Genomic DNA, 26,990 nt, shown 5'->3' on the forward strand with positions numbered 1-26,990 from the left:
AAATGTTATATACATTTGGGAATTTCGAGCTATATCTAAATTTATACACTAAAAGGGTTAATTAATATTATAATTAAAATTCATTCAAATTAAGAATAATTTCATAAACCTCATTAATTTGATCCCCTTTTTTTAATAAATTTTTTTTTTCTAAGCAAGCTACATTAAAAATAAAAATAAAAAAAAAAAAAAAAAAAAAAAAAAAAACCCCACTCTTTTTTGACCGTACCTGTGAAAACAATAATCCCCATATATGTCCCATTGATTTATCGAGCATGCCCTTCATATTTTACTGCCATTTGTCTATAGCAAGAAGCAAGCAATAATAAAGCCAATTCCCATTTCCCCATCAACGCTTAATTCTCTTAATCGACTGGTGTCCATAATCACATGACCACCCCAAGTGAGGAGCTCAAATAGCCTCATTCACTCATATTTCAACCATCCACTATTTCTAACAAGGGATCATGTAAATGATCGAGTCGGGTTCTAACGAGTAGTGGGTGTTCAAGTTTTATTCATTTAATATTTATTTAAGCACTAATCATGCTCGAGTTGAATATTATTGAGTAGTTACATTATAAATTAAAAACAACTCATTTATTTCAAAACGAGTTTAAACTTCATCACAAACTACTTAGTTTTTTAACAACTAACTTTGCTTTTGGTATATATATATGTTTGTATAGTGTGTGTGTGTGTGTATCAATGATCATGATATTCACAAGAACTCAAACAACATGACCAATAGCATCATGAACATGATCATTTCCTCTTTTGTTTAAATACTTAATATACTCTTATTATAAAGTTAAGAAAATGCTATAAAAATGATAAACAGGTCATGAAGCCGAGCTATATAAAATTATATCGTTTAATAACAAATCTTCGTATTGTATTGATCATAAACGACTCATTTAATAAACAAACAGAATGAAATTTGAGTTTGGTCAAGTACTCCATTTTGAATGATTTATTAGTCCTATTGTTTGTTTACATCCCCATTCCACCAATATACAAGACCCATCCCATTGACAACTTTGTTGTGAAAGCCCTTTAATTTGCTCAATTATCACTTATTTTAGCTTCTCGTGGTGGGGTGTTCCAATCTTTAAAAAAAAAAAAAAAAAGAGTGTGGTGAGAAATGGAGGCAAATAAAATTAAAAATGCTTTAACCTCGGCTTTCTTTGGCAGCTGAATCCATTGGGTAGATCCATGATCTTTGCCAGAGATAGAGTACACTGATTGTCGAATATGGTCTGAAAGGAAAGCAACAAGATGGTCAGGTGGATAGAATCACGTATATTAGGGCGTTTGGTGTTTTTCTAGGTGTGTGGGAGAAGGGCAGTGATGATTGATTTCGAAATATTTGAGATCAGAGAAAGACTCAGAAAGTGGATGGAATGATGCGTGTCAATGTTGGACAACATGCAGTTGTGGCGCATGACTGCATGAGCTTCTTACTCGTCTTTCTCACTTAGGTATACTTTCAATTATTTCTACCGATTCCCATTTTTTGTTTTTTTCTTTAAATTTAATAATTAAAGAAGTGCTTTTTTAATGAAACTACAATTTTTTTTAAAATTTTTAAGACGATTAAAAAATACATAAAAAAATTATCGGGAGAATTCCTCAATAGGAATCCTTGGAAGCTGCAGTGCTACCCTTCATAAATCGGCAGCCTACGGCTTCCTCAATTAGAGAGATTTTATTTAGAGGATTAAAATAAAGATTGTTGTTACTATGCCCCTAAATTATACTGATGAATTTGCCTCCTTGACGTGCCATTGCCATGTGGCGGCCACATCAATAATTATTAAAAAAATAAAAGAAGAAGGAAGTTAAAGATTGACAATATCCCATTTGAATGAAACCCTAAAACCACTCCCCCTCATCGCTCACCATCCCTCCATCACTCATGTCCCCAAACCAGTGACTCTAGCCCCATCCACCAATGATCCTTCCATCCGTGCGACATAGTTCCATTTTCGGCAGAGCTCTGACGCCATCCATCGAACCACTAACTGGTACCTATTCCAAAATGAGATTCACTAAGACCTTGTGTGCAAGTTCATGTGCGCGACATGGTTCCATTTTCGGTAGAGCTTCGATGCCATCCATCGAACCACTAATTGGTACCTATTCCAAAATGAGATTCACCAAGACCTTGTGTGCAAGTTTATGTGATGTCCTTGGCCCTTGCTTTCTAAGTTTATCCATTTCGTTTTTCGCTTAATTGTAAGAAAATAACTTTAATGAATAAAAAGATCTATAGGATCTTTTATCTCCAACTATTTGTGCTTGATAATTGGAAAGTTTCAAATCTATAAAAGAGAGTAGAGATTTTATAGGGAAGAGACTTCAAGCCTTTTGCCTTAGAACATTATGGGTGGTTTTAATAGAAAACACAAACCCTTTTATATAGACAAGACTAGGGATCTTCATTTATTACTCCTACAATCTTTAGGCTATCCTCATTATTTCATCCATTAAAAAATAGCATGGGTCACCACTTTATTTATGAAGGGCAATTACCTATACTTGATAGATGAAGTGTATCATCTTAAATGAAATGAACCACTTTAGGGAAGTTAAAGGTTTTTTAGAAAAATCAAAGGCTTAACATTCTCCCACTTGGTTCACTTAATAGGTAAAACCGAAATGGCCAAAATAATACCCTTAATTCTGTTAAGGTATCCTATATACGAACCATGGTGGTATTGCTCTTTATAGTGAACATTTCTCTTCCATGTGTCACAATACATAGTATCCCTTAAAAATACTTTATGAACAAGTATTAAAAGTCATTTGAGTTCAACTTAATCACCCAATGGATATGACGAATTTGTTACTTTATGCGCAAAACAGAAACTGAATTCAACTTTATTCTTTGTGAAATATACAGTAACATGAGAGATTACATTTTATTTAGGCCCATACGATCCACATGACCTTGAAACTATTTTACCGGTAAACCTTTGGTCAATGGATCAACTAACATCAAATCTGTACTTATATGCTCAATATACACCACATTATATTTGATGCTCTCTCTCATAATTAAAAACTTTATGTCGATATGCTTGCTTCTGCTTCCGCTCTTATTATTTTTTGAGAAGAATACTGCAGCGGTATTATCACAAAGAATCTTTATTGGTCTTTGAATACAATCGACAATTTTAAGACCAAAAATAAAATTCTTTAACCATATGACTTGTGTCGTTGCTTCATAGCACACAATAAATTCTGCTTCCATAGTAGACGTAACAACTATAGATTGCTTTGTACTCTTTCAAGATATAGTTCCTTTAGCAAGAAGAAATATATATCTAGAAGTAGACTTTCTGGTGTCTACACAATCGGCAAAATCCGAATCTGAATAGCCAACCACTTGCAAATTTTCTGTATGCCTGTAGGTTAGCATATAATTCTTGGTTCCTTGCAAATATCGCATCACCTTCTTTGCAGCTATCCAATGTTAAAGTCCTGGGTTACTTTGATAACGACCCAATAATCCAACTGCTAGACATATGTCTGGACAGGTACAAACTTGAGCATACATCAAGCTACCCATTGCAGATGCATAAGGCACACTTTTCATCTACCCTTGTTCCAATGCATTTTTAGGTGATTGTCTTTTATGAAATTTATCACCTTTGATTATGGGAGCTACAGAGGTTTTACAATCTTTTATACTGAATCTCTGTAAAACTTTTTCAATGTAGGCCTTTTGAGACAGTCCTAAGACTCTTTGCTTCCTGTCTCTGTGAATATCTATGCCAATGACATTCGAAGTTTCACCCATATCCTTCATTTCAAAGTTTTGGGGGAGAAATTGTTTAGTCTCATGTAACAATTCCAAATCACTGCTTGTAAGAAGAATATCGTATACATATAGGACTAAGAAAATGTATTTGCTCCCACTGACTTTAAGGTATATACATTGATCAACAAGATTCTCGATAAAACTGTATGAGATAATAATCTTGTGAAACTTTAAATACCATTGATGGGAAGCTTGTTTTAGTCCATAAAGAGACTTCTTCAATTTACATACTTTCTGACTGTCGTCACTGAAACCCTCAGGTTGTTTCATGTATACCACTTCATCAAGATCCCTATTAAGAAAAGCCGTTTTCACATCTATTTGATGTAACTCTAAATCAAAATGAGCTACTAAAGCCATGATTATCCTCAACGAATCCTTCTTAGAGACCGAAGAGAATGTTTCATGATAATCAATGCCTTCCTTCTGAGTGAATCCTTTACCGACAAGTCTAGCCTCATATCGTTCGACATTACTAGAAGAATCTCGTTTGGTTTTATAAACCCATTTGCAGCCAACTGTTGCCGCCCCTTCTGGTAATTCGATGAGATCCCAGACTTGGTTCTTATAAATGGATTCTAACTCATTTTTTATGGTATCCAACCAAAATATAGATCTATCTCCACTCATGGCTTGTGAAAACATAATTGGGTCTTCCAGAAGTCCAATGTCAAAATTAGACTTAGTTAGGTATACAATGTAATCATCTGGAATAGCAGGCCTACGTATTTTTAAGAATCTTCTTAGAGCCATTACTTCATCATTTGGAGATAACTCAATTGGCTCAGACTGTAAATACGAAATAACTTCAGATTAAACCTCATTTACGAGAACATGTTGTACTTGAATTTGTGTCATTACATGATCTTGTGATCTATTTTGCCTTAAGACAACCATTCTGTCTCCAAAAGAAGGCAAAGTAGCATGTTCAGGTGTTTCCTCAAAAGTGATCTCTTGAGGATTCATACTCCTGCTAGGTTCAAAATTCTTAAGAAATTTTACATTTTTAGATTCGACAATTCGAGGGCTATTATTGGGATAATAAAATCAATATCCTTTGGAGTTATTTGAATACCCAATAAATCCTAACTTCAGCAGAACAACCCCATATGTGTATATGATTTAAACTAGGTTTCCCCCCTTTCTTCAACTTGAAAGGTGTCTTAGAGATAGATTTGGATGGAACCCTATTCAATATATATACTACAGTTTTAAGAGCTTTACTCCACAAAGAAAGTTGCATATTAGATTTACTAATCATGCTCCTTACCATATCTATTAGCGTACGAGTTCTTCTTTCTATAATACCATTTTGTGATTGTGTGCCAGGCATTAAATATTGGGCAACAATGCCTTTTCCCTGAAGGAAATTTGCAAATGGATCCTTAATTTGTCCATGTTCTGTGTACCTACCATAATATTCTCCTTCTCTATCAAATGTTACGATTTTGATTTTCTTTTCACTTTGATTCTCTACTTCTACTTTATAGGCTTTGAAAACATCTAGTGCTTGAGCCTTCTCATTCAGAAGATAAGGATACATATATCTAGAATAGTCGTCAATAAATGAGATAAATATCTCTGACCATTTAGGCAAAGGGTAGAAAATGGTCCACAGATATCTGTGTGTATAATCTCAAGAACACTTGAGCTCCTTCTTGAACCTTTAGAATTATTGATGGTCGGCTTACCGTTTATGTAGTCCACACAATTCTTGAAGTCAGTAAAATCAAGATCTTGTAGGATCCATTCTTTTACTAACCGTCTCATCCTCTCTATAGAGATGTGTCTCAATCTCTTATGCCATAGTAGAGAAGATTTTTCATTCAAAAAGTTTCTCTTAATGCCAACTGAATGTAAGGAGAGATAATTCTCTTCAAAATCGGGATGAATATATAATTTAAACAAGTTATCAACTAAAGTTCCAGAACCAACAGGAATTTTATTCTTAAAAGTAGTCATAACATTCTAAAAAATGAAACTGTATCCTTTGATAACAAGTTTGGAAACAGAAATTAAATTTATACAAAATTCTAGACTATAAAAAATATTATTTAAATAAAAAACATGTCCTGATTTAAGAATCACTCTAAAAACTCCAACTGCAACAACTTGTGAACGCCCTTTATTTTCGGTGAAAACCCAAAGTTTACTTGTTGTTGGTTTTTTTCTGGTGAGAAAACCCTGCAATGTATTCACAATATGAATTGAATAACCGAAGTCAATCCACCATGAATTTTAAGGAGCATCAATGAAAAAAGATTCATGACACACAAGAGATATAGAGCTACATTTCTTTTCAAGCCACTTTATACTTGATGCCTCTCTTCTTTACATGTCTCGCTTTCTTGCAAAAGAAGCAAGTAACCTTTTTGCCATTAGATCCATTGGATTTTGATGGCACATTATGCTTCCTTTTCTTTTGAGGTCCACTTTGGCCTTTATCGGTCTTAACTTTATCATTCATGACCATATTTGCACTTTCAGGTCTATCATACTTCATCCTTTCCTCTTCTTGCACACATATGGTCAGAAGATCCGTAACTGACCAGTTTTCCTTATGTGTGTTATAAGAGATCTTGAAAGGTCCATACTCAGATGACAGTGAACCAATGATGAAATGGACCAAGAATGGATCAGATATCTCTATCTTTAAGCCCTTAAGTTGAGAAACAATGTCTCTCATTTTCGTAATGTATGCACGCATACCCTTAGAATTGTCGAAGGCTTTAGTAGTGAATTGTCTGATAAGAGTGCTAGCTAAAGCCTTGTCAGAGCGAACAAACTGTTCCTCAATTGCCTGCATTAATTTCTTAATTGTAGCGCAATCACCAATAGAACCTCTAATATTCTTACCCATGCGAGACTTTATGAGCATTAGACTTAGGCAATTAGATCATTCCCACCATTGGTGATTTTCAATAACTTCCTGTGCATCCGTATTCGTAGCAGCAGGTGGTTGCTCCACACGGAGTGCATAGTCAAGGTCCATATACCCCAAGGTAAATTAAACCTAAGCTTTCCATTCAGAAAAATTAGTGTCATCAAGCATTAGAATAAAATAAACACCATAAGTTAAGGATTGTGGTACAACAGCTGCAAAACCAAGAAAAACTTTAATGCTATGACTTCAAGTAAATTTTAACCTTCATGTGGGAAAAGATTGCATAACAGCATAAATTTATTTATCTTTATTTATAGGACAAATTATTCCAAATATTAACTAATAAAACTATTCACACCTGTAGGCAGAAGATAAATTTAACTGTCAATACCGAAAATCATTTTCTTATACTAATTAAATCACAAAAATTAAAGATTTTCCTGTAGGAATAAATCCTTAAAACCTATGATTTAATTACAATGAAATTCCAAATTTTTTTTTATATGTATTCTTTTAAATAATAAGGATGCTGTGACATTACCTTCATTATTAAAAGAAATATAACTGGACATCTCCTTAAAAAAATTAACTGTAAATTAGCCCAAAGGCCCAACAATATGAATAAAAATTGAAATTGAGCCCACAAATGTTTGAAATCATGATCTAGCTTTTCTCTCACTACATAGATTATGACAAAATTCATTGATCATGCCAAGAGAATAAAACAAAGAACAAAACTGGATTTCAAAAGCTCATTATATGACCAAAATGAAATACTAATAATTCAAATACAAAACTGAAAGACAACCGCTCTGATACCAAATGTAATAAAATAAATTTAATGAATAAAAAGATCTGTAGGATCTTTTACCTCCAGTCATTTCTGCTTGATAGCTGGAAAGTTTTAAATCAACAAAAGAGAATAGAGATTTTGTAGGGAAGAGACTTCTATCCTTTTGTCTTAGAACTTTATGCGTGGTTCTAATGGAAAACATAAGCCCATTTATATAGGCAAGACTAGGGACCCTCATTTATTACTCCTACAACCTTTAGGCTACTCTCATTATTTTATCTATAAAAAAGTAGCAAGGTTCACCACTTTATTTATGAAAGGCAATTACCTATACTTAATAGATGAAGTATATCATCTTAGATGAAGTGAACCACTTTAGGGAAGACAAAGATTTTTTAGAAAAATCAAAGGTCTAACATTAACTACCTTTTTTTATCCTAATAAATGAAATATCGATACAAAATGATGCTAGAAAAGGGTGATTCTTCCAGGTGCAAGAGGAATACCAAATGGAAGACGAGCCGGTTATATACACTTTTCTGACCATTTGTAACTTAGAGCATTGGCAATAAGTTATTTATCTTTATTTTCATCTTTGAATTTGAAGAATATGCTCTTAAAATGATCTGTATTGGTTTATTTATATGTATAATTATAAATAACTATGTACAGTTCTTATTTAAAGATGAAGACCTCATTTTCTTTCTTCAAAATATATTTTTATTATTTTTTCTCTTTCCTCCCAGCTCTCTCTTTTCTCTTTTTTCTTTTTTCTCTTCTCTCTCTTTATTATTTTATTATTATTTGATCAAAAAATATATAATCCAATGTAGGAATTTTTTTTCATATTCAAAATCAATTTTTAAAGAGAAAACCTTCAGGTCGGTACATCTGAAGTAGGCTTTAAAACAGCCTCCAATGAAATAAAGCCACGTAGCCTACCCAAGAATGAACAAATGGGCTTGTACGCACCGAAGCGTCTCTCCCTCTCTCCCTCTCGAAAACTCATCACAGAAGCTCTCCCTCGTGCTCCTCTCTCTCTCTCTTTCTCTCTCTCACAGATCTCGTCTCTCTCTCTCATCAAATACCCATCGACACCGGCACCGAGGTTCATCTCTCTCGAATCCAAAAAAAAATTTCGACTCTAGCCAAAAAAAATAGTGGGCATCGAAATTCATCTTTCTCAAATCTAAAAAGTACCGGATGGCCCTCTTTCTCGTCTATGTTTCCCAATCACACCGAAGAGCTCGTCTCTCTCTCTCTCTCTCTCTCTCTCTCTCATCAAATACCCATCAACGCCAGTCAGCCCAAGAGTGGTAAGTATTGCGCTGGATTTTTTTTTTTTTTTTTTTAATTTTATAGAACGTTTATCTTTATTTGGTTTGGACTGAGTTAAGATCTGAGATAGGTGTAATACGTTAGTGATAAGTGATGAAATTTAGATGTTTGTTGTGAATCTGGGTTGATTATGTATCCTTTGTGAATAAGGGAACCAATGAAGTGTATAGAAGTATTCGGTAAAGAAAGATAGTTTTTTGTAGGGAAGGTGTTTGACAAATTTCCTCAAAGACTGTTATGTATATGACAGTGCATGAGTGCATATATTCTCAACAGTTTTAATCACATTTCTTGGTTCACAATTTCAGAATTTTTTTTTTCTCAACTGTACCGTGTACACAAACACAATGCTCTTATGTTTATCCTTGCCTAAACACAATGCTTATCTTGTGGTTCATGCTTCACAATCTTGCCCAGCTGCTAAAAATAGAAAACTAGAGTTATGCCAAGTTAATTTACTCTGTTTTAATTTGCAAAACCCGAGTCTTGCATTTGTGGTAATGGTTTTTTTGTTTCCCTCTCCCATGTTGTGTACTGATGATGTAAAATGTGCAACTATATTTTAGATTTTAACATATTTTATCTATATTTCAGTAAATGAATACTTCAAGTTCTCATTCCGGTTCAAAAGCTCTTGGACTGCAAGAGGGAAAGATGTGGCTACTTTTGATTGACCTTTTTGCTAATGAAAGAGGAACGACAGGATACATGATGAACAAGCCAAATTATAAGTCATAGAGAAGAAGTACAAGGGAACCATTAAAGTGTTGTTCTTGTCATGGTTGTTTTATTGTGATTATAAGTTTTATGTATCCGAACAAAAATAATGTAATTCAGTCATTGCTAAGACTCATGTAATCATTAAGTTATTTGTAATCATTATTTTGTAATGACAACAATAGTTTTATACAACCTGTCTTGGTTTTCCCAAGGTGAATGACACCTTAATGCAGGCTGCGGCTTCCTCTTTCATTACCTGATGCAATTTTCTTATGAATGTATAAGTCAAATAATGCCAACTGTATTGATGATTAAAAGATACAAAAACTCCACATCCCATTAAATATTAATGATTAAAATCTCATTCACTACACAACATAAAAAAACATAAAATAAATGTCTTCACCATAAAAATTCTCAAGTTTCACAATAAGTTACATAAACTCCACAATATCATCAAATAAGTTGACAACCAATACATCATTCTTCATTCATTGTAATATAAGCCAAAACTCATCCATAATGCAAAAGCTTCACCATTTAACTCCAATGATTTTGCACTGTAATATTAAAAAAGAAAATCAATTAATACAAATACCACCGTAACATAAAAATAAAATCAATACAAGTATTACATAATCACAAATAAAACACAAATAAGTATTACCATCGTAATTAAAGATCCAAGTTCTGATCCAAGTTCTGAGACACGTTGTCAGTCGTATGCCCAAAATCCCTACAAAAAAACACAATGGCGAAGTTGCTCTCAGATAAAAAACAAGCAACAAAATTTTAACATTAGATTAAAAATTTGTATATATGTATACCTCACTGAAGGACAGTTATTCTTAGTATGTCCCTCATTCTTGCAAATGCTACAATGTCTTTTCTTTGGTGGTTGAGTCTCTTTTGGATTCTTATTTCTCAAAGATTTTGGTCGTCCTTTTGTTGGCACCCGTGGAGGATCCTGTATCATTTGTGAAAAATTTGATACAACCTGACTTCTTAACATCGCAGAATCATTGGTTGAATTTTTTTCCTGACCATCTTCAATTAAAAGCAACTCTTTGTGGACCTTGTCTAATGCAAGAGAGAGGTGATTGAATTTTTGTATTGATTGTGACCCAAGTTCTAAAATCTCATAAAATTGCATCGCTAACTTGCTTTTCCTCATGGTAGGATCATCTTGTGTTGTTACATGTGCTTCAGAAGTTGGGATTTCAAGAATGGCTCGACTCTTAGCATTAACTGTCCATCTCTCTAGAATATATTGCCGTGGCAACATATCTAATTTGAATTTCTTGCCAAAGACACATAGAATATGCCTACAAATAATTCCCATAAACTCATACATGTGGCATGTGCATGTTGCCTTTTCTTGTCCGGACTCCAATGTCACATAATAGACAGGGCTTTCTTTACACTGAGGTGTCACTCCATATGTCTTGCTTTCACCATCACTTTGAAATTTGGTTGACTTGTATCGTTGGCTACTGAAAAGCTCATCTTGAAATTTCATAAAAGACTTTCTTGTATAGACTAAGGCCGCCTCTTCTTCAATTTTGTAACCCGTCTTCAATATTGCTCGTGTAGATATTGTTCGCACATCCTTTTCTTTCTCTTTAAAGTAACGTGCATTTAATGCTTTCTCATATTGATGCACAAAGTCACTCACCATAGTGCTTGAACGAACATAATCCTTGAAAAACTTGTTCATGCTTTCACTCCTTTGAGTTGTTGACATACCAGCACAAAATGTACTTCGCAAGTAAGCTGGAACCCACATTTCCCGTCGGTTATAAAGATTTTGCAGCCAAGTGTTATCTATTAGCCCATACTTAAGCAATATTGATGTCCATTCTTCTTCAAACTCATCAATCGTGATAGTCTCATGGATACAATGGCGAAAATCTTTTTGGAAGTCCGGAAATTTGTTATACACATGGGCTAAATGTTCAGGAAATTTTTGTAAAATATGCCACAAGCACAACCTATGAGTTGTGTTTGGTAGTACCTCTACAATGGCCTTTGCCATCGCTTTGTCGTCATCGGTAATTATAGTTTTAGGAGCCTTCCCAAGCATTGCCTCTTGCCATGTTCTCAACAACCATGTATAGGATTCTGCTGTTTCATTAACCAATAAGGTACAACCAAACATTATGGTTTGGTGATGATGGTTAACTCCAGAAAATGGCACAAATGGCATCTTATATATATTTGTCAAATACGTGGCATCAAAAGTCAGAACATCCCCAAAGTATTGGTATGCAGCCCTTGACCTTGCATCTGCCCAAAAACAAGATCCCATACATCCATTCTCATCAACTTGCATGGAGTATACAAACCCAGGTTCTTTGCATTGTCTATCAAGAAAGTAAGCATATAACCTTTGTGCATCTCCCTCTTCAAATAATTTTCTTCTTTTATTTCCCAAGAAATTTTCCACGTCCTTGCCAATGCATCCAACGTTAAAGTCACCACCTGATTCTTTACTTAGCACCGACATTATCTTTCTTGTCGGTACACCAGACTCATTCAAAGTGAGAATAAGCTTTTTTTGAGCACGTGTCACTCCTCTATGTCTACGGAGCAAACTTGTACTTCTTGGTGTAAGTAGCTCGTGGTTATGTTCAGGAACAAACTTAGTTACTGCCCACTGTTCACCGTCTTTTCTTATTGCCATTATTGCTTTACATCCAATTTTTGTCTCAGCAGGTTCAGGAATGGTTCGTTCCTTTTGTTTGCGACTTTCACGCCGAAATCCTTCTCTTGAACAAACATAGTCCACCGCAATCAATTTTTTCTCTTCTTTTGACAATCTAGTATGGTTGGTCCGCATTGAAAAACCTCTTCGTCTTGCATACGCCTTATAAAATGCCTGGACATCTTCTACGTCATCAAATTTCATACCGATAAATGGCTCTAAAGGACCACTATTAGAAGAGAAAATCACATTCCCCCATTCTTCCACATCCACATCTACATCACATTCTTCTTCCACATTTTCATTCTCATTTTCAGTCACAATTTCAGCCTCAGAACCTACATCTCCAACTTCTGGACAATTTTTACTTATCATTACCTCAACTTCATCGCTATCCCAACTTGATATACGATCATTCAATAAAATAAAACATAATAGTATAGAAAATCAATACTTCACCCTGACTCTTACGTTAATGAAAGCTACACATGCACATTAAAATAGTCTTGGTGAGAAGGTTCAACACCTAATTTGGGAGGTATTTAAGTAGTGAGCACCACTAACATTAAAACACATGCTCTATCAGTGCCAAAATCTTTTTTTTTTTTTTTTCTCAAAAGCAAATAACTTTATTTGATAGTTATTTTCATAAAAATAGGGGTAGATGGATGAACTCTTTAGTAAAAATCAAAATCAAAATCAGTATTTCATACCAAATAAAAACAGAGTGGATTTATACGACTCTAGTGGTACAAACATTTTACTCCCCATAAATCAGGTAAGTTAAAATTTATATGTTTCTCAAGTTAGCAATAAGATGTATTCCGATTACTACACTGGCAGTGCACATTTGTTTTCAATGTTAATTTCATTTGTCTTTCATGCAGTGTAAATTGTAATGAAAACAATGAACCACACCTATAATCGGACCGACAGAAAAAAAAGGAGCTGTAAAAACAAACCATGGAGGACGACGATGGTGGCTGGTGGCTGACTGCGTTGAGGTGGTGGTTGCGTCGACCTGGTGGATGTGTTGGGTTGGTGGCTGCGTCAAGCTGGTGGCTGCGTAGGGCTGGTGGTGGCCACTTCGGGCTGGTGGCAGTGTCTGGTGGCGGTGGCGAGCTAGCTGGTGGTCACATCTGGTGGCGGTAGCAACTGGATGGGGCTGGAATCGTGTGGCTGGGCAGCGTCTGAATGAGGTAAAATCTGGCGAGGGAAATGTTTTGGGATTTGGGGGGAAAAATCAAATGGGGTGATCCTCAGGAAAGACTTTACTGCATTAATGACGTGGCAGCCTGTTATTAGAGGCTGGTTTCACTAGAAAAACGGTACGTACCGCTCCAAAGCTCTTCTCATTTTTAAAAGATGTAATTTTGTATATGAAGATAAAGAATTCTTTGCCAATACTCTTAGAAGTGAACTATGTGCAGAATTGTGGGCTTCAAAATGATATGGAACGTAGTCTCTACTTTTCAAAATGTTGTCAAAACAAACCGAAAAATAGAAAGTATATAGCAGTCTCGAGTAAGAGATAAGTTATTGTTAGGGGTTACTTTGAACTCTTCAGTCGATCACACTTTACATAGCAACCTGAGATTGAACTTTTGAATTCATCTCTTGGATGGAATCGCATAATCTAGCTTTGTGTCTCATTTTTTTTTTGTAAAATAATCGCTGACATAGCTGCCACGTGGCAAGGCCACATCAAGGGGGCAAATCCATCGGTATAGCTCGGGACACCGTATCTTTTTCCTAAAATTAATTTAGCTTCTTGTAGTCACTTGCTAGAGGTATATGCTCATTGCTCACAACAGGGCAAAGAATCTGTCCGCCACCTTGACTTGATCATGATCGTAAATTCCAAGACTAAGATGACGTCCAGATTTGGACTCGAGTAGAAGCTATTGTACATGTGGCTTGTTACTTGTGACTCCATATACATTTTTTTTTTAACTCAATAACACATCTGTACAACTACTTCAGTTGCACCATTTCTTGAGCTTCCCTATCCCTGGCCAGACTCTGCGGCATTGCACGCATTGCCTGCCATATGTTGGAACTGGTTGCAGACTGCAACAAGATCAAACCAAATATGCACCTCTGCGCTATAGTCACTAAAAGAACGTAAAGCATTCAACGGGGAATTGGAAGTGCAGTATGCTGCAACCCCATAGCAACATTCATATTCTAGTTCACATATAAGGTTGTAAATCAAACTCAATACCCTGCTATATAGTTCTCGTGTGCAAAGCAATCACCCGATGCTTATAAGGGAAGACAATCTTCAAGATCTAATTTTGAATCCCATGTATAAGATCATTCTTATGGCCAAGTTACCTATAGATATTGAAGATATGACCAATTTAGGAAGGTCACTGTTGAGAGTGGCATTTGCAAATTGTTAAACAAGCACACACATCCATATAAACTGGGCGTCTTAGATTCGAAATTCAGCATTCACACTCTTTGGGTCAATGGACCGAGAAAATTTCACCTGAAATTACCCAAGAACCTTAGGTGCACTTGCGGGAAACTTTTTACAGAAGCCCCACACATTACATGGATTAAGATCATTAATACTCGGTGCCAGTAAAAAAAAAACAACCATAATATTCTCAAAACTCAGGCTTTGATTGCCACAACCATGAAACTAAACTGATTCGCAAAGGTTTCTAGCTGTTCAAAACCCAAAAAAGCACACCAATGAGTAGTCTTATCAAAGGATATGTGGCTTCAGATATCTCACTTCCAACAAACTAAGGTGAGCAACGTAATACAGAATAAGTCACTCAAGCAAACACGATCAGCATTCACCAGGGAAGCAAATATGGAAATTTAGAGCTAAAAGCACTATGAAATTGTGTTCTACTTGTACAGTGGCTAATAGCCTAATAGAGTCAATTTTTTGTTAAAGACAAAAAGGCACCCTTTAGAATCCAAGTTCACATAAACTGACAATAGAGGCCAACGAAGAACATTGAACAAATGAAATTTTCATTTCCAGCTACAACCCTCTTACATCCAAAGTAAAATTCTGGACACAAATAAATATAAAAACTACAAATGTTTCATTTGTAAAATAAAGAAATTTAAAAAAAAATAATACTGTTAAATAAAAAAACAATTGTTACAAGAGGATTACCGGCTACCACCATTGATGAACAAGAACTCCACTTTGCCTGAGCGAAGTAAACAGCTCCAAGCACTGGCCATAAGTTTTCTCATATTTGGAACTCCTCTGACCAGGGCAACATCTCTGCCACCTATTGTAATGACACTCGAGAAATATCTCATCAATCAAGCAGATCGCCCCGGTCTCAAACAACCTTGGAATCAAATCGAATTCGGTCCCTTCGACGTCCATCTTCATCACCACAAAGTCCCTCTCTGTGACCGTGCTCTTCAACCAATTCGCGAAATCAAACCCCTGAATCATATTCACATCCCCGCCATTATTACCACCACCACCAGAGGGTTGAATCCTCCCCATTCCTCTCCTATTATGATTGCCATTCTTTCCCAGGTCTCGATTAATCTCAAACAACAATGTCTCATTCCTCACCCACGCAGCGTAAGGCAACAGCCTAACCGCTTTCTTCAAGCTATATTCTTCATGAAATGCCTTATCAGCTTCGACGGCATACACTTCAAAGATCTTATTCTGTTTTGGGTATTGCTTCTTGAACCAACTTCCAATGCTAGACCCATAACTTCTAGCCCCAACATCCACATACACATACCTATTCTTAAAGCTAATATCAGCCATTGACGTTAGATATTTTATATTCCTTATGTTCCTCTTCAACGTGATCCACGGCTTCAACGGCTCTTCCATGATCAACGGCTCCGCGTTCTGTACCAGTTCTTGCTTATGCTCCGGAACCCAGCACTTAGTCTCCGAATCGTCATTGGGTTTGGGTTTCTCATCCCCTCGAAGGCCAAGTATTTCAATCTCCTTTTTCAGGACAATTTCGCGTATATAAGGCATCAACGAATCAAGGCCGTCTATATCGTGGGATTTGACTAACTTACAAGAGTTGAATAACTCAAGGAAAGAATTGAAACTATACGAATCTTTGGCTTCAATGTGGACCACCGCAAACCCTTCGGGTCTCAGCGTCCGTTCGATCTCCGACGCCAACTCCAACGGCCGAGACAGCTGGTCGAGACGACCCCCACCGGAGAACACGAAGTCGAAGGTATTGTCGTCGAATGGGACTCGGTTAGGAAGGGCCTTAATTACCAAAGGCCGTGACGCTTTCTTGAAAATTCCAATCGAGTCCTCAACCCCAACCTGTTTCAGAGCGTGGACGTCCTGTCCGGTAGGGGTCTGTACGCACAGGGACTTCGAGCCCTCCGATAGGTAGCCTTCAGATATCAGATCCTGGAAGACCGAGGAGTAGAAATTGACGGCCTTTATCCAACCCTTGCTAGTGTAGAGATCTGACCTGTTGGTCGTCTGTAAGGCGCCGTTAGCAGCAATGGCAGAGGCTCCAGGGCCGGCACCGGCGATAATGAAATTGAAAGTCTCCGGTAAGGAGAAGAAGCAAAAGTCGACGACCTTACACGACTCACCGGTAATCGTAACAACGTAGGCGAATCGAACGACAATGATGAGAACACCGAACAAGAGCAACCGGACCAGAATGTTCCTTAGGGAGCCGGGCTTGCCTGTGGTAGTCTCCATGACTGGTAATGTTGCACCCTGTCTCAAAAAAGCAAAAAACCAGCTAAATCGAAGGCACTAGAAAGAAAGAGAGATCGATAGAGATGATGAGGTTAGCGAGAGCAGAAGCGAGCGGAGGTGTGGTTGGCTCCGATTAAGGATCTTATGTGGGAGAGGTGGTTACAGATTGAGAAATGGAGAGCAGAAAAGGGGGCAAAACAGCAATGCATGTTTGTTGTGCAGCGAGAGCGGATTCTCTTAAGGGTTAGTGAGGAGGTCCGCGACCATGGCGCTTCCTTTCAGTCGCACTCCAGAAGAGTTTGGTTCAGTGTAGGAATTAGGAAAGAAAAAGCTGAGCAGCCGCAGGAGCTGAACGAAGAAGAACGCGGAGGGAGGGATGACCGGAATAGCCGGTTTCCACGCATAATAGAAACGGATAAATTATTTGGAGTTTGCTTAATTATCCCTGGATTCTTTCCGTCTGAGATGATTCCGGCAAGAGAAATGCCCTAAGTGAGAAAGGCGACTTCTACATGCTTTGTGATCTCGTAGAAGACCTACTTGGAGGCTGCATTCTGATTCTCAGAGAAGAGATCCAACTCATACAACTTCACTAGTTGTTGATGCCATTGCACAATTCTCGACTTCAGCGTTGAATCTAGACCTTATTATTGCAAAAGAAAGGGCCTGCTTTTTCGCTTTTCAAGGTAAAACATTATCTTCCAGTGGTTTTTCTTCTATCCTGCATTAATACTTTCCTCTTTTTGAAATAGTGAACAAATCTTTATAAAGTAACGGAATATATGAATTCGTTTTAAAAAAAGTAAAATTTATTATTAAAAAATTAATTTTATATTTATTTATTTTTTAAAAATAATTACACCACATTAATGTATTTCATAATGTAAATATCATTTCTCATATTAATACTTGCAAAATCAGATGAATAAATAAGATTTTAAATATTTTGCCATTAAGATTTTAAATATTTGGAAAATAATAGATGTACAATTATTTTTAATAAAAATAAATATTTTAATCATAAAAAAATTTTAAAAAAATAAATTTATAAATTAATGTGACTTAATATAATATATTAAATTGTAAAATTCTTTTTATCGTAAAATATATCTATTGTATTATATAAAATCAGATGATGTTAAGAGTTTATTTTATAGGATATATTTGTGGATGTAGGGTTGGAGCACTAACGGGAAAATACAGCAACAGAGACACACATGACAGATCCATTGGCGCACAAGAACGTGAAATTATTATTTTTATTATTTATAAATTACTTATTAACTTATTATTATTATTATTTACAAATTATTTAAAATCACCTTAACATCCAAACATAATTTTAATTCTATTCTTTTCTTATGTATATAATTGGAAGTTGCTGGATCATCTGCACTTCTTTGGAGAGGGACACTTTTTCAATTTGGATATTACATTTAAATACATAAACGGTCAAGATGAGAGAATAAACTTTTAGTACCTACTAGCATTTTCCTTCCAGTTTTGAAGGGGATGGATGTATTTGAGTTACTAACAAAAAGCATGTGGAAGAGCAATGAGATTCATATAGTGTCACTGTCCCTGGACCCTCATTCAAGCCAGCTTTTGATTGGGACTTTCGGCTACAATTGCACTAAAATGACCCTTTTCCATTACTCAGTCCGTTCTTCAAGCTCGTATAGCATTGAATGTTTGTCCTGTTTTAAGTCAATCATAATAAGTTCTTTGGTACAAGACCAAGTTATAATTAAAACGTAACGGAGCCGGCATTTTAGTGAAAGTGTGTAATGCAATAATGCAATTTGGGTTGATGAGTTAGATCGATGGTACAAAAATAAAGAAATAGTAGTTGAGAGATATTTAGAGCTACCTCCAACTCCAACGTATACGTTGAGTGCTACAAATAATTCTCTAATGTACCTTATTCATTTCGGTAGGTAATATTTATAATTACATCTCAACTTCTACAAAAATTGGACATTAACTTGAGAATGGGTAGAGAGAGAGAGAGTTTTTTAGAATTTATGATTGTATAGAAAATGAGGATGGAGTTGGTTCCAGAGCGAGGCCAGAAAAAAAAAGGGAAAAGCCAAAGCACTATTAATAAAGACTTTTGGCAACCAGCAGGTAGGGTAGGAGGTAGTCCGATATGTGTAAAAAATGCGGCCAGGTCCCCACCATTCCCCACAAAAATCCGTAAAATGCGGCCGGTTTCAACCGAATTATGATGCGCGGTCCAAGAGACGCGTAAGAAACAGAAAAAACTCTTGTGAGTGGTGAATTTCTTCCTTTTCTTTTACCGAGTTGGGTTCACTTTCTGACAGTTCTGTCTATCACCGCCGCTCACGGATGACTTTCGACGATGCATCATGTGAAAGATTCTATTTTTTGAAAATAAAATCTAATTTTATATAAGAAATTAAATTTATTTTACAATAAAAATAATTTTATAATCTAACATATCACATAATATTAATAGATTTATTATTATAAAATATTATGTGTTGGAATTATGGAGATGACGGAAGCTTATAGAGGAGAAATTAGAGGAGAAATTAGTTATGTGATGACCCGCTTTTGAGTGTATTTTCGCTGAAATAATTATTTTTATTTTAATTAATATACTAGTTTTTTTTTAATTTATTTGCATTTTAAAAATTGGGTTTTAATTTAATTTAATTTATTTGAGGTTGTGTTTTATTTCTTTTAGTTGTTTTGTGGTTTTAATCTTTTTCGGCGGTTTGTTTCGTTTTCCTGGAGTGAGGATTGGACCTCATCTCTTTTCACATCTTTTTTTCCTTTTTCTCTTTTCTTTTTCTTTTTCCCTTCTTTTCTTTTTTTTTTTCCTTCTTTTTCTTTTTTTCTTTTTTTCTTTTCTCTCTTCTCTCTCCCCGATCCGGACCCCCCCGTGCTCTCTCTCTCTCTCTCTCTCCTCCCTCTCCCTCACGCCGGCGTCACCTTCTCCAGCCCCTACCGCCGCCGTCCGGCCACCGTTCGGCCTCCCACCGGTCCCATTCTCTTCCTCTCCCTCCGGTGCACCACCCCTCCAAAACCCACCCCCAACCGGCCGGCCGTTTGGCCGAAAAAGCTCCAAGAAGGGCGCACGGATTTTGCTCCGATCCGCCGCCGTCGCTCCACCTCCGGCCACCATTTCTTCACCACTTCATCACCGACTCCTTGTCGTCCTAACCCACCCATTTCCGGCCTCCAACGACCACCGGAACAGCTCCTACGAGCTTAGTTTTCGTTTTGGATAATCCGGCCATTTCTGGCCATTCCGCCGCCACCCACGGCCAACCGCCACTTCCAATAGCTTCACAACCATCCCTAGACCATTCCCTATCAATCTCGTGTCCTAGTTTGTCCCCGTTCAAAAGTGGGTTTTTCAAACCCACGGCCACAGTGAATTTTCACTGTGACGTTGCTGTTTTTCCGCCGTTTGCGACGCCGCTTGTTTTCTAAAATTGCCATATAACGCTGTAAGTATTTTCCAAACTCTATTTTCAGATTTTAATATATATTGCTCATTCAATTATTTACTGTTGTTGGTTGTTGATTCCGGACTGAGTCCGAGGAGTTTCGGGGGTCGGATGGATGGAGGACGGAGTTGTCTGTTTTATTGTTTTATGTTGTTTGATTATTTTCTTATGCATTGTTATGGCATTACATGGTGCATGCACGTGTGTTTGTGGAATTGTGTGAAAAGCCTGTGTATTGGCGTGAGTGGTTTTACGGGTGCGTGTGTATCACGAGCCCAAGCCGGGATGGGTTATTATCTCGGTGGAGCTCCTCTGGTCACTCGGGAGCGGAATAAACTGAGTGATGTCCCCTGAGTTGTCGAGAGAGATGACGGGAGCGGGGCTAGGGGATGCTTGGCTACGAACGCGCCGGGCGCGGAACCGGGCATCGCCCTACTCACCGACTCCGTGGCCCTTCGCTGGCGAGGGCTAGAGGATGCTTGGCTACGCACGCGCGGGGCGCGGAACTGGGCATCGCTCGTTAGGTGTCACATGCGTGGTGGTACTCTACGGTGTGACACTGGAGCCAGGGTGTGTGGATGACCCCTAGGGGAGGTCATGGTGCATACGGTTAAAATTGGATAATGGTTTATGAGGCCAAATGGGACTTTTGGCGTGGGCCAGATGGACTTCTGGCGAGATATTGGGCCGGATGGACTTCTGGCGAGATATTGGGCCAAATGGACTTTTGGCGGCCAAATGTGACTTTTGGCGTGTTTTCGGAAAGGATGTGTTTTTGGGCCAAAAGGGTTTTTGGCGTGTGTGGAAAACTTGTGTTTTTGGGCTTTGGGCATTGGGCATGGTTCATGCATATTGTTTGAGTTTTATGTGTTTTTATCTGGTAGCGTTTGGGTTTTACTTACCTGCGGTACCATTCGTGGTTCCGTAGCTTTTGGTGCAGAGTTAGAGGACGAAGAGGAGGAGGCTGAGCCCGAGGATGCGGCTCCGCCGGGTTGCTGATGCTATCTTTTATATTTGTTAAAACTGTATTTGTGTTTTGTAATATTTTATTTATATATGTTTTAAACAGCTTGTATTACGTTAAGAAAAATTCTGGTACTTAGTTATGACTTTCGTTATCCGCTGCGTGTTTTCTCTGTACACGTCTGTTGCCTTGCACACACTCGGCACCCGTTGATGGGATGGTGACCCGGGTTATCACCATCCGGACGTCTCAATTTCCCCGTGTTCGGGCGTGGGGATTTTAGGGGGCGTCCCAGTTGGTATCAGAGCGGTTTGGCTCTGGGTAAAACCACATGTCCCGTAGGTAGTACCAGAATGTTTTTAAAGTTGTGTTTTGAAAATTATGTTAAGTATAGTTGTTTTATTTGTGTGAGCTTGTTTGTTTGTTTTTATTTATTTAGTTATGTTTTGGCATGCTGGTTTCTTTCGTTTTTTGCTGTGTAGTGCTGTTTTGTTTTTGTTGGTTTTATGATGGTTTTACTTGTTTTCGTAAAGGAGGGTCAAGAGTGGTATTGTGGCAAGAGTATGGGGAGACCAGGGAGACCAAGGAAAAATACTCAGGAACCACAGGACAATACCTCCAGGGATGACTCCATAGCCGAAGCAATTCGGCAGATGACGGAGTTTATGCAACAGAGTGCGAGGTCTCAACAGGCAGGGCCTTGGCCACCACAAGGACCTTGGCCACCACAAGGGGGTCCTTGGCCACCATCAGGAGGGCCTTGTCCACCATCAGGAGGGCCTTATCCACCATCAGGAGAGCCTTGTCCGCAACAAGGAGGGTATTGGCCACAACCAGGAGGTCCCTGGCCATATCAGGGAGGGCCTTGGATGTATCCAGGAGGGTCCAGCAGCATGGTGCAAGCTGGATGCACCTATGAGCGCTTCCTAGCGCATCGGACTCCGCACTTCACTGGAAATGAGGATCCAATTCAGGCTGGAAAATGGATCAAAGATCTGGAGAAGACTTTTGAGGTGTGTGGGTGCACTGAGGCACAGCAAGTACTTTACGCCAGCTACCTCTTGCAAGGTACCGCTTCTGATTGGTGGGATACCAAGAGAGTGCTGTTGGAATCTGAACTGGGATCTTTCGCTGCGGTGACCTGGCAGCGTTTCAAGAAGGAGTTCAATGACCGCTTCTTTCCCGCATCGGTAAGGAAGCAAGAGGCAAGAGAGTTCTCCAATCTGGTCCAAGGGGGCGCGACAGTGGAGCTGTACGCCCGGAGGTTCATAGAACTTGAGCGGTTTGCTCCTCACCTTGTCGCCACTGAGGAGATGCAAGCAGATCGTTTCCAGGAGGGGCTGCGTCAGGACATATGCCGTATGGTGGTCAGCCATCGGATATCCACTTTTCAGGAGTTAGTGGATGTGGCCACCCTTATAGAGCGGGAAAATAATCTGAGTATGGGCTCCCCTTCAGGGCAAAAGAGGCGGAGTTTTTCTGGTGAAGGAAGCAGCTCGGGTTCGCCTCAGAACTTTGTTCAGCGGACCGGAACCCGATCTCAAGCATCCTCAAGTGTTCGCATGGGAGGACGTATGCCTGTTTGTGGAGTTTGTAATAGAGCTCATGAGGGCGAGTGTCGGACGAGTAGCGGACCCCAGTGTTATCGGTGCGGCCAAGTGGGGCACATTGCTCGGGATTGCCCCGTTAGAGCTCAAGGAAGCCGTGGGGGTAGACACGGTGGAAGAACCAACCCGAGACAAGCAGTGCAAGCCCGGGTTTATGCTGTCACACCCGGAGAGGTGGATGATGAGGCACCAGCGACCCATGATGCTGGAGTAATCACAGGTATGGATAAATTTAATTTTAAGTTGGATTTAATTTTTGGTGCATTTGGTTTCTTTGTTGTTTTTTGGATTTAATGGGTTGTGTGTTTGGTTCAGGAAGAGTCCGTTTGTATGAGTTTTATGCTTGTACTTTGTTTGATTCCGGTGCTTCACGATCGTTTGTGTCTTCCACGTTTGCTCGGGTGTGTAACTTGGTCACGGAACCGTTGCCGAAGGCTATGGTAGTGGCGCTACCCGATGGCGAGATGGTGTGGTGTTCCAAGGTTGCTTTGGGATGCCCGTTAAATTTTGAGGGAAGATTCTTGGATGCGGATTTGGTGGTGTTCAAGCTGTTGGGTTTTGATATTATCCTCGGAATGGATTGGCTATACCGATATTCTGCGAGTATTAATTGCAGAAGTCGGATAATTAGCTTTCAGCTTCCAGATGGTGATTGTCTGGAATTTGTGGGGAGTAGGTTAAAGGAGAAACCGATAATTATATCGGCGATTCAGGCAAGACGAGAGATTGCATGGGGAGCGGATGCATTCTTGGTGCAGATGGTGTCCACGCCGTCTGAGAAGAAGTCTTTGGCAGACATTCCAGTTGTGGAAGAGTTCCCCGGTGTATTTGTGGATGACTTGCCCGGACTACCCCCTGTTCGGGAGATGGAGTTTGTTATAGATTTGGAACCTGGAGCGGCTCCAGTGCATAAAGCTCCTTATCGCATGGCACCGGCTGAATTGAAAGAGTTGAAGACTCAGTTGCAAGAACTGGTAGAGAAGGGATTTATTCAGCCTAGTACGTCGCCGTGGGGTGCACCAGTTTTATTTGTTAAGAAGAAAGATGGAACCCTCCGTATGTGCATTGACTATCGGGAATTGAACAAGGTGACCATCAAAAATAAATACCCTCTCCCGCGGATCGATGATTTGTTTGACCAACTTCAAGGAGCAGCCGTGTTCTCTAAGATTGATCTGAGGTCGGGATACTACCAGCTGAGAATCAGAGACCAGGATGTGCCTAAAACTGCTTTCAGGTCGAGGTATGGGCATTATGAATTTAAGGTGATGCCGTTTGGGTTAGCTAATGCCCCTGCAGCGTTCATGGATTTGATGAATAGGGTGTTTCAACCTTACCTGGATTCCTTTGTGGTAGTATTTATCGATGATATACTGATTTATTCCCGAGATGTTGAAGAGCATGTGTATCATCTTAGTCTGGTACTTGAGAGATTGAGAGAACACCAGCTATACGCCAAGCTCAGCAAGTGTGAGTTCTGGTTGGAAGTTAAATTTCTTGGGCATGTAATTTCCCGGGGCGGAGTGGCAGTTGATCCTAGTAATGTAGAAGCCATTTTGTCATGGCCACGCCCAACTACAGTACGCGAGATCAGGAGTTTCTTGGGACTCGCCGGTTACTACCGAAGGTTTGTAGAGGGTTTTGCTCGCCTATCCGGACCTCTCACAGCTTTGACTCGGAAGAATACAGAATTTGTTTGGTCAGAGAAATGTGAGAGAAGCTTCCAGGAATTGAAGAACAGGTTGACAACGGCACCAGTGTTAGCACTCCCAGAACCGCATAAGTCATTCGTAGTCTTCAGTGATGCGTCTAAGTTCGGTTTGGGTTGTGTCCTTATGCAGGAAGGACGGGTTGTAGCCTATGCATCTCGTCAGCTTAAGGACCATGAGAAGAATTATCCGACGCATGATCTAGAATTGGCTGCGATTGTTTTTGCACTCAAGATCTGGCGGCATTTCTTGTATGGGGAAGCTTGCGAGGTATTTACCGATCATAAGAGTTTGAAGCATTTGTTTTCCCAGAAAAATCTGAATATGAGGCAGAGGCGTTGGCTGGAGCTAATCAGTGACTATCAGTGTGAGATCAAGTACCACCCGGGGAAGACTAATATAGTTGCTGATGCTTTGAGCCGGAAGTCTCATTTGGAGGATGAAGCCGAACCGTCAGAAATGGATTCGTTACTTTATGGGATGAGAAGACTCCTTATAGAGAGTTCGCAGCAAGTAGAGATTTTGTCTTCAGTTCTTGACATTCGGGTAACAGATTTTGAAGAATTGAAAGCTCTCCAAAGAAAGGATCCGAAGCTGCTGAACATCAGGAAAAGAGTCCGAAAATCTCGAGGGCCGTTGCACTATAGCATGGATAGTGATGGGATACTTCGGTTCCGAGATCGCAGAGTGGTCCCAAAGGACTCAGATTTCAAAGAACGGATCTTGGCGGAAGCTCATGCGGCCCCGTATTCAGTTCATCCCGGCAGTACAAAGATGTATCGAGACTTGAAGAAAACTTACTGGTGGGATGGAATGAAGAAGGACGTTGCCTTATATGTGGAGAAATGCCACACGTGCCGTCAGGTAAAGGCCGAGCATCAGAGACCTGCAGGTATGCTCCAACCCCTCCCTATTCCTGAGTGGAAGTGGGATGACATCACGATGGACTTCGTAGTGGGTTTGCCGAGAACACCTAGTGGGAAGAATTCTGTTTGGGTGATTGTGGACCGGTTAACGAAGAGTGTTCATTTTCTGCCTGTTAACAACACCGACTCTTTGGGTAAGTTGACCCGTTTGTATGTCAAAGAGATAGTGCGACTACACGGCGTACCAAAGAGTATAGTGTCGGATCGAGACCCGAGGTTTACGTCGCAGTTCTGGAAGAGTTTGCAGGCAGCTTTGGGTACTAAGTTGAAGTTCAGCACTGCTTATCACCCGTAGACAGACAGCCAGTCAGAGCGCACCATACAGACCCTGGAAGACATGCTGCGAGCATGTGTCCTGGAATTCCAAGGGAGTTGGGAAAATCATTTGCCGCTCATTGAGTTTGCCTACAATAACAGCTACCATGCGACCATTCAGATGGCTCCCTATGAAGCTCTTTATGGGAGAAAGTGTAGGTCGCCCTTGTGTTGGGATGAAGTTGGGGAGAGTAGGGTAATTGGACCCGAAATAATTCAAGAAATGCAAAGCCAAGTCCGGATCATCAGAGACAAAATGGCGGCAGCTCAGAGTCGCCAGAAAAGCTACGCTGATACCAGGAGGAGAGAATTGTCATTTGAAGTTGGTGATTGGGTTTATCTTAAAGTCTCTCCCATGAGAGGTGTTAAGCGTTTTGGTAAGAAAAGAAAACTAGATCCGAGGTACGTCGGCCCTTTTCAGATTCTGGAGAGAGTAGGGTCCGTCGCCTACAGAGTTGCTTTGCCAGATTATTTTGGGGATGTTCATGATGTCTTCCATGTATCATCCCTGAAGAAGAGCTTTGGGCAGCAAGAGCCTCGCTTCATCGACCCAGCAGGTATTCAGTTGCAACCGGATCTCACCTACGAAGTTGTTCCGTCGCAGATTTTGGATTGGAAGGAGCAACAGTTGAGGTCCAAGACGATACCTTTAGTTAAAGTGGCTTGGGGAGATCCGTTAGCTCAAGACTTCTCTTGGGAGCGAGCAGCGGACATGAGGGAGCAGTACCCGTATCTGTTCGAATGATGAAGGTATGTATTTTAATCTTGATCTCAGTTGGTTTATGAGCGTTTATGTGGCTTGCTTTAAGTTGGTGGTTGATTTGCAATTTCGAGGACGAAATTGTTTTTAAGGAGGGGAGGATGTGATGACCCGCTTTTGAGTGTATTTTCGCTGAAATAATTGTTTTTATTTTAATTAATATATTAGTTTTTTTTTAATTTATTTGCGTTTTAAAAATTGGGTTTTAATTTAATTTAATTTATTTGAGGTTGTGTTTTATTTCTTTTAGTTGTTTTGTGGTTTTAATCTTTTTCGGC

General features: G+C 39.1%; 2 protein-coding genes and 1 long non-coding RNA gene across 3 annotated transcripts; 1 reads left to right on the forward strand and 2 right to left on the reverse strand.

Moving 5' to 3' along the window:
* Positions 1–8,553: 8,553 nt before the first annotated feature.
* LOC122278165 lies at positions 8,554–9,753 on the forward strand. Its single transcript, XR_006229306.1, has 2 exons — positions 8,554–8,819; positions 9,436–9,753. It is a non-coding gene; the product is annotated as an uncharacterized LOC122278165 (long non-coding RNA).
* A 181-nt stretch (positions 9,754–9,934) lies between these two features.
* LOC122279565 (protein FAR1-RELATED SEQUENCE 5-like) lies at positions 9,935–15,089 on the reverse strand. Its single transcript, XM_043090261.1, has 3 exons — positions 10,389–15,089; positions 10,229–10,297; positions 9,935–10,121 (listed from the first exon to the last, which is right to left on the reverse strand). The coding sequence occupies exons 1-2, from the start codon at positions 12,638–12,640 to the stop codon at positions 10,237–10,239; spliced, it is 2,313 nt and encodes a 770-aa protein (XP_042946195.1). The 5' UTR covers positions 12,641–15,089; the 3' UTR covers positions 9,935–10,121; positions 10,229–10,236.
* Positions 15,090–15,237: 148 nt separating this feature from the next.
* LOC122279566 lies at positions 15,238–17,682 on the reverse strand. Its single transcript, XM_043090262.1, has one exon. It carries the CDS (start codon positions 16,950–16,952, stop codon positions 15,411–15,413), a length of 1,542 nt encoding a protein of 513 aa, XP_042946196.1. The 5' UTR covers positions 16,953–17,682; the 3' UTR covers positions 15,238–15,410.
* Between the last annotated feature and the right edge of the window lie 9,308 nt (positions 17,683–26,990).

This window comes from Carya illinoinensis, chromosome 10 (assembly GCF_018687715.1).
Source record: "Carya illinoinensis cultivar Pawnee chromosome 10, C.illinoinensisPawnee_v1, whole genome shotgun sequence".
Taxonomy (NCBI): Eukaryota; Viridiplantae; Streptophyta; class Magnoliopsida; order Fagales; family Juglandaceae; genus Carya; species Carya illinoinensis.